At 32.0% G+C, this 8,866-nt stretch overlaps 1 protein-coding gene across 1 annotated transcript; it reads left to right on the top strand.

Moving 5' to 3' along the window:
- LOC104700944 (thionin-2.1-like) lies at positions 7,982–8,834 on the top strand. The gene is made up of 3 exons (XM_010416555.2): positions 7,982–8,291; positions 8,398–8,475; positions 8,570–8,834. Exons 1-3 carry the CDS (start codon positions 8,072–8,074, stop codon positions 8,665–8,667), a joined length of 396 nt encoding a protein of 131 aa, XP_010414857.1. The 5' UTR covers positions 7,982–8,071; the 3' UTR covers positions 8,668–8,834.

Genomic DNA, 8,866 nt, shown 5'->3' with positions numbered 1-8,866 from the left:
GGTTCATGTCACTACTAAGGACCAACTGGCTGATGCTCTAACCAAACCACTTTCCCGTATTCCATTCACTACATTCCTCCGCAAGATTGGAGTTACGTCAAGCCCCTCCATCTTAGGGGGCGTATAGAGAATCAATCATATTGATCACGTATCAATCACGTATCAATCACAATGATCACGTATCAATCCCAATGTCGTGATTTGATATCAATCTTCCTCCTACGTAAAGTTGTATATTTGTCTTTATTACACTTAGACATCCTGTATAAATACTTGTCTTCATCGATCAATATGAATCATCCTTCTCATTATTCTTACACTCTATACATGGGATTCCATTTGAATGTGAATCATGATATGGTATATAACCTACCACATTAACAATGAACAGTTTTCTTGAGCCCTACTCCACCACACAATGTTACAACATGATTACTAAATTGGACCCGGAAATTCCAATAGTTGCTGTCCAACAAAAGTAAAAGATTAATTAATGCACATAACCAAGTCTCGCCGGTCCATAAGGGAAGTAAAACATTTGCTTTAGGCCACACAATATAAACATAATCGAAAGACCATGTGTTGCAAAATTATATGTTTAGTCTAGTGGTAAATAGTCGTTTAATATGTATTAAGTATTGACTATTGAGAGTAGTCGTTTGATTATTCTTTTTTATTTGGCAAAACATCTTTCAATATTTGGTTTATATAAATAAGAGATTTGTTGTTTATTCAAAAAATAGCAAATCCTCGTAAAATCAATAAATTTGCTGCTAATACATTTGGAAGAGTTAATTTTCATAAGTAGTATTTTCATTCACTCTTAAATTTATGTCGTATTTTTCTTAAAATTCTTGTTAGCATTATTTAAAAGAAAAAGAATTTTCGTATTTTCAAACCTTTTCCACGTATTAAGTTTTTGATTTGATTAAGGGCAAGCAAAAGCTAAATATGGGGGAAATGATATATCATGGTTTTTAGGTATTTTTAGCCATGATAAAAATATTATTTATAGAGTTTTTTTAGGTGTTTTTGGAGTCTTTTTAAATCTTTGCAGGTTTAAGTACGCCTTGGACTTATTTGTAGAAGTTATACCGAGGAAACAAACTCGGAGACCAAAATTGATGTATGTATCGATCGATGCCACCTTGGTGTGAGTGACACATCATTCTAACAACAATTGAATTGCGACATGAGAGTGTTATTGATTTCTTGAAATAATCTTAGATGAGCAAAATTCCTATTTACAAAGAGATTTGGTTTAGAGATTTTGTGAACTTATCAAACTTGAATTTAATGCTAGTTTAATCATTAGGATTTACAAAGAGATTTGGAATTTTAGTTTTTAGAATTAGAAAATTTTCGCAGCGACAGCTGGTTAATTTTACCATTGTGATTTGAGTTCTAGAATTGTTCTTAATAAATCCTAACAATTGTTTAATTTGATTTTCTGAATTTTCTGAGAATTTTCCTGAATATATCTTCTCTCTTATTGAATTCACTCTTGTTTTTTATTGCTTTTCTTGCTCTTTTTATTTTAATACAAATTATTTGGTTTAGCATATATAATTAAATGGCTAATAATCTATTGGGTGAGTCTAGGCTCCTTGTGGATTTGATTCCTAAATACCACAATAATTTCTTAATTTGAGAGAGTAGTTCTAGGGTAAATTTGAGCTTATCAAAGGAATTGATTATATGAACGTGGATGGCTTGTACATAGCTACAAGTATTGTCATTTCAGAGGGTGTTGCCTCCAACGATACATGCAGTTCTGATCTTGTGATTTACTGTGGTGAATGTGACTATTTGAAGAAAAAGAATTTGAAAGCAGCAGAAGACCAGAAAATGAAAAAAAAAAAAAGTAATCTTGCTTTAGCTAACAGCATGAGAGCACAAAGACATGTGGGAATGATCATTGGTTCGAAGAACCAAGGTGAAAAAGAATATATATATATATATATATATATATATGCAGGCTTATATTCAGTTGAGAAGCATTGGCATAAGAAAGGACCTCTAGGAAATAAGGTCTTTATGTTTAGAGCTTCTTAGACTTCATGGTCAAGCTTTTTTTAATTTGAATTATTAGATGTTCTTATATTGTTTCATCAATTTCACTAGTTGTGTATGCATCTGCTAAGGAACTGATTTTATGAGCCATATTTTGATAGAAGTTAGTAGTCACTAATGAGGATTTATGAAACTGATATTTTAAATTTTCTCAACATAGTCAATGATTTTGTTAATAATTTCTGATAAGTTTGATATAATTTATCAACTAGTTAAGGAATATTTTAAAAAAATCATTGATGTAATAACCAATAAAAATTGTAATTAAGAAATATTCGTCTATACAGTAGAGAGTCTAATTCTTGGGAAAATTGTTAATGTGGTTGGTTATATACCTCTATACATGGGATTCCTTTTGAATGTGAATCATGATATATGAATCATAATATGGTATATAACCTACCACATTAACAATGAACAATTTTCTTGAGACCTACTCCGCCACATAGTGTTGCAACATGATATGTTGCAACATGATTACTAAATTGGACCCGGAAATTCCAATCGTTGCTGTCCAACAAAAGTATAAGATTAATTAATGCACATAACCAAGTCTCGCCCGTCCATAAGTGAAGTAAAACACTTGCTTTAGGCCAAACAATATAAACATAATCTAAAAACCATGTTTGCAAAATTATATGTTTAGTCTAGTGGTAATTAGTCGTTTAATATGTATTGAGTATTGACTATTGAGAGTAGTCCTTTGATTATTCGTTTTTATTTGGCAAAACATCTTTCAATATTTGGTTTATATCAATAAGAGATTTATTGTTTATTCAAAAAATAGCAAATCCTCGTAAAATCAATAAATTTGCTGCTAATACATTTGGAAAAGTTAATTTTCATAAGTAGTATTTTCATTCACTCTTAAATTTATGTTGTATTTTTCTTAAAGTTCTTGTCAGCAGGCTCATTACAATTCCCGACCGTTCATAATCATAATAAAGCGCTAGAAAGGACAATTTTATTTTATTTATAGAAATTAAAAACATACAAGCGGGTAATTATCTCGATCCGTTCTTTTTGGCCTTAGATGAGTCTGAGGCTTTATAAATAGTTAGTATATGATTTTGATCACTTTGACCAGTTTACTAGTAGAGAGGGAACATCCGTAGACCTAACTTCTCAACCCGATAAGTAGAAGTAGTAGCCGTAGTAGCATCATCCGCTGAATTTGACGACTAAAGTCTTAGCCATATCACTTTACGCATTACAATTAATTAAAATTTGCAAGGAACTGTATTCGCTTGTAGTTTAGCAGTTGAGGATTTCAAGAAAAGCTCTCCTATTTAGCTTTAAGGTAGCGGATACGAAGCTTGATAATGTCTTTTCCATTAAATTATTTTTTTTGTTTTGCTTTAGGAAACAAAATAATTAAGGGCCCGCCTGCTCACAATTCTCATGACCAGTAAGTGTCAAACCGTTCGGCCTGCGTCCATCTGAGCTGTCCGTAGCTGGCAATTTCTATTTTTTGAACCGTAACGGACCGGTCTGCTAAACCCACGAATATAAAAGTTATGTTCAAACCTGTTTTACTAAGCCCAACGAATTAGCGGGCTAGTTCGCAAGTCAAAATTATATATTAAAAATAAAATAAAATTAATAAAAATATATTAAAATAAATTAAAAGTAATAAATAATAATTTTAAAAAACAACTTTAAATAAAATCAATGTTTATATTAATTTTTTTATAAATTTTTTCATTTTTTACATTAAATTATTTGTGTTATCACATATTTTTAAAAGATATATATTTAAAATTATATAAAAATAATTATGTATCTATATTATAAAATTATTTTTTATTTAATATTTGAAGACCGCGGGCTGATCCGCCAACCCGCGGATATAACCCGCTAAAACCTGCAATTCGTTTGGGCTAGGCAAGCAAGACCTGCTTTTTAACGGGCTTAATATTTAGTGTTCATGCCCGTCCCGCTAAGGTACTATTTGGTCTAGGTCCGCGGACATAGAGCCCGCTTGACACCTCTAGTGACCACTAAGTTTTTTCCTTATACGTAAAACACCTTTCATTAATCAATGAAAAATACTTAGGTTCAACCCTAGGGGTGAACCTTTGTATTCAGCCCTTTCCCTCTCAACCAATCAGAATGATCTATCTAATATTTTATATAAAAAATAAATCAAAATTAAATTAAAAAGCAAAAACTAATTATGGAAACAAATTTTGTATACTTTTATTTAAAGAAAGTTAAATATTGTCTTGGTTTAGATTTTACAATTAAACGAGGTTATATATCGATTTGGGTTTATAAATGAGAATTAGGATTTAGATTTTATAATTAAAACGAAATTATATGTCAGTATCAATAAGACCTTCAAAGATACAAAAACTGTTTTGCAGTTAACCAAGCCACGAGATTATCGTAGAGGGCTTGTTTCTTCTATTGATGATTTTGCAGGACATAAAAGAAGACCCGTCCCTAAATTCCGCCCTGGTCTTGTTCCTCACATCCTTGGCAGACCTCATATACCTAAAGCTTATACACCACCTTGGATGATGAGACATTCCTTTCGGCAGCATTCACTGCCACTTTCCAATCCACCGGAAGCTTGAGCTTAAACACAGTCAAGCTAATGACTGAAAACAAGCGCTTAGTGAGAGGCAACCCACTCTTAGGTTTTTCTTTTCTACTTTAAATCATTTTTTTATTTTTGCTTTGAGTCAGTTTGAATTAGTGTTGAATTATGAACCTCCATCTATCATGTTGCGTTTAATCTTGTGTTTGAGTGATTCTTAGCAGTGCTACCATCCAAGGATCGAGAGGGACACAAATTAACAGCAACTAACATTGGGATTTCTGGACGTAACACACTGCAGATGCAGAGGGTGTCGATCGACACCATTCACATATGAGTTAATCCGATTTTGGTTCATACTTTTAATACTCATTCATTTTTGTTTATTTTTCTTTTTGCCTTTCCCTTGCTTGAAAACACTGGGGACAGTGTCGTGTAAGTCTGGAGGAGGTTAGTACTAACTGCTAACATAGTTTTTGTGTTTAGTGTGTCAAAGCCGTATTTTTGTTTTATTGAGTCAAATTTTTCAAAATTTTGTTGGAAACTATGATTTTTCTTTTTAGTGTATTGTCTTGGTTGATTAATGTTGCAGATTGAATCCACAAATCCGACTAATGAAAAATCCAATGGCTGACCAGTAAACCAGAGACGTCCAAATTTCCAACAGAACCCATAAAAGCCTGAGGTAACTTTTGAACTGTTCTTTTTACCTTATCAAGGAGATTGATGTTCATAGAGCTTGACTCATTGTTCATACCTGACAAGTAAGATTTCAGAAGAAAATGGTACTCCTCTCCCTTATTCAACCTTATTCAAGTAAAAAAAAAAAGATTTTCTGAGAGCTTTGTTTTTTTTAAAAAAAAAAAAGTGAATACAATATGAGATGATTTTGATCATTTTAGAGAAGTAGGTAAATTATCTGTGACCTCATTATTCTACTCTTGAGACAAATGATCACACAAAGCTTGAAAGCGAGGGGTAGGTAAATTACCGATGACCCCATTATTCGCCTACAACTTTGAGAAAAAAAGGATAGTAAAAAAAAAACAGCAAAGCAAAGCTCAAAGGAAGATAAGAATAGAATAAGTCTGTGGGAGAGAAAGAGTACCACATGTTGTACAAGTTATATCTTGCTTGTTATGGTATAGAATAGGAATGAGTCTAGAAGGTTCTTGACATTTATCAAATTGATGAGACCCACCGATGAAGGCTTAATGGAGGAAGTAGTGGAATTTGGTTTGAATTTGGGATGCTACTAATATTAACGGAGAAGTACATGGTGGTTCAATTTGGATTTGTCTGCTAAGCATATGAATTATGGTTTGAATGATCAAGGCTTTACCTTAGAAAGAAAATGAGTTTCTGTGTTTTCAAACCTCTTTCACAAGTCTAAGTTTCTGTTTTGCTTGAGGGCAAGCAAAGGCTAAGTCTGGGGGAGTTGATATATCATAGTTTTTACGATTTTAACCATGATATAAGTGTGCTTTTTTAGTCTTTAGATTTGTTTTCTATGTTGTTTTTGTGTCTTTATAGGTTTTCTAGGATTTTGGCACGGATGGAGCGAAATGGAGCAATTTGGATCATTTTGGAGCATTAATCCGGAGAAAATCAACTTGGAATCGATTTAAAGATATGGTGTCGATCGACACTGCCTTAGCATTGATCGACACCCCGTTTAGCCGAGATAGAAGCCAAGTTTTGGAAGATTTACAAAAGTTGCCCAAATTTTTCCATAATTGCAAGATTAGTCCCTGACGTGTTTTAGGATACATATATATATATTGTTTTTGAGTTTAGAAACCCTTAAGTTTTATTCTAGCAAGTTCTTTTCTAAGTAGATTTTTGAGAGAGATATTGAAGGCTTTTGGGAGAGAGATATGAACTCCTTCGAGAGAAAAATTCATAAACTCCTTCTTTTTACTTTTAATATCTATTGCATGTTATTCATAATTATGTCTTGTTCTTGGTTAAACATATCTGAGTAATTTGCTTGTTAGGTTTAGGGTTTTTCACAGGGTTTTTATGACTTATTAGATCTGTTATTTTTAGGGTTCTTAATCTTTTATGATCTTCATCCTTGGTTGTTCTTCACAATAATTCTTGATTGATCACCTAGAAATATTATCATAGGGAAATAAATTGATATGAGAATAGAATTGTTTTCCTGATTAAAACCTTTGATGAGCAAAATTACTTTTTACAAAGAGATTTGATTTAGTAATTTTGTGAACTTATTTAAACCTGAATTTAAAGCTGATTTTTAACCTAGAATTTTACAAAGATATTTGGATTTTCTGGTTTTAAATTTAGATAATATTTGCAGTGAGAACTGGTTTATTTTACAAATTGTGTTTAGAGTTCTAGATCTGATTTTAAATTGCTTGAACCTTAATTAATTTACTGATTTAATATTTCATAATTTCCTGAGAAATTTTCAAGGCTTAACCTTTTGATTTTCTGATTTAACAACACTTTTATTTGAATATTTGATTGCTTTTTCAATAATTAAATTAACTTGTTTAGCCTAATAACAAAACTCTATAATCTATTGTGTTTGATCTTGAGTCTCTGTAGATTCGGCCCTTAAGTACTACAGTGATCTCTTGTTTAAGAGAGTAACTCCAAAAATTAATTTGAGCTTATCATCCGCCAACATTTTGAGGTTAGAATCTCAAATATTCTACTTAAGTTGTATTATTTCTATTAACACCATTTATATGTTAATGTAGGAAAGGATTGCAAAATATGTGGTAAAAAAAAAATCCAACGTTTGATAATTCAAATAATATGCAAGTATGCAGTCTGATTGCATACCAAATATTGTACTTACAGTTTGTTAAAAGATACAAAATTACAAATGCTCAATTTTGATAGATATATTAGTCACATCCAAAAATAACTAATCAATCAAAAATAGCCAAGGAAATTAAAATTTGGGAAATTCTTGGTTTGATTTGATAACCAAAATTTCCCACAACTAAAACAAATCCGGCAAAAACACAACCGATTATGGTTTATCGACGAAATATTTATAAATCTGAAAACCGGATTTAATCCAGGTGAGTCTTTAACCAGATTTACTCTTTTGGTTCACGCAACTGTTTTAGTAACAAACTATTTTGGGCCAAGACCCAAACAATTTCTAGCCTACGATTTCATTTTGATCGGCTAGCAAAATAAAAATTTAAAGAAAATCAGAACTATGAGCTTCAATCAAACGTTAAAAGGTTAGAGACAAGTTGGTTGAAACGAAGAAACACAAAAATCACGTTTGTAACTACTTGACTTTTTCCTTTTCTCATGTCCTAACTAACTAAATTCTCGTCACAATGTTTCCCAGTATTTAAGCAAGTCTGGTATCAAGACCACTTCATCAATACAAGTAAACAAGCTTATAAGTGTTTTCTTTATACGTATAAACATCTTGTGATCAAAACAAGTAACCATTCAAAAAAGATGAAAGGAAAAACTATGATTTTCAGTTTGCTCATAATGAGTCTGCTCATGGCACAAATTCAAGTAGAAGCAAGGAGCTGCTGCCCGTCCACCAAAGCTAGAAATGTTTATAATATATGTCGTCTCAAACAGTCCAGGAAAAGGTGTGTTTCACTGAGTGGATGTCAAGAATCTGATACATGCCCTCCTGGCTGGGAAAACGACATTCTGGAAAACTCAGGTAAATGGGAACATGTCTTTGATATTATTTGTTAAAAGATCGATCAAGGTTTTATTTTTGATGCATATATATATATATATATATTTTTTTTTTTTTCTTGACTCAGGTGATGTTGTTAATGAGTACTGCAAGTTAGGTTGTGAAACTTCTGTTTGTGGTGCCATGAACACTCTCAAAAACTCTGGTAAAGCGAACTCCCCAATTCATTTTTATTATTATCTCGTAAGGATAATGGACAAGAAACATTAATCCATTCTAATGTTTGTTTTGGTGACTAGATGCAAGTGAGATTGTGAAAGGAGCCCTTGAACAATGTGCTAAGGCATGTTCTACTTTCTGCACCAAGAGCTCTAAAGCCACACTTGTAACAGCCTAGACTGTTCTAATTGTCGTGTATGTGACAAAAATAATGCTAGCCTCTTTGAAGAATTTGTACTTCTGGTATGTGTGTGTGCATGTGTCGTAAAAGGCTGTCGATCTCTAGATTGTACATGCCCTCTACTTCCCTATCATCTTAATAAAGAATAACCTGTCTTTTATTAATCTTCTTCTCTCGAAACATTTTTATTTGCTTT

Source organism: Camelina sativa, chromosome 7 (genome assembly GCF_000633955.1).
Source record: "Camelina sativa cultivar DH55 chromosome 7, Cs, whole genome shotgun sequence".
NCBI classification, from domain to species: Eukaryota; Viridiplantae; Streptophyta; class Magnoliopsida; order Brassicales; family Brassicaceae; genus Camelina; species Camelina sativa.
This window is presented reverse-complemented; position numbering and strand designations above follow the sequence as displayed.

Bases quoted from the DNA above. Each gene is read 5' to 3' on its own strand.
- LOC104700944 (XM_010416555.2), top strand. From the start codon at position 8,072: ATGAAAGGAAAAACTATGATTTTCAGTTTGCTCATAATGAGTCTGCTC. The intron at 8,292-8,397 runs GTAAATGGGAAC...TTCTTGACTCAG, and splicing joins CGACATTCTGGAAAACTCAG to GTGATGTTGTTAATGAGTAC. The intron at 8,476-8,569 runs GTAAAGCGAACT...TTTGGTGACTAG, and splicing joins GAACACTCTCAAAAACTCTG to ATGCAAGTGAGATTGTGAAA.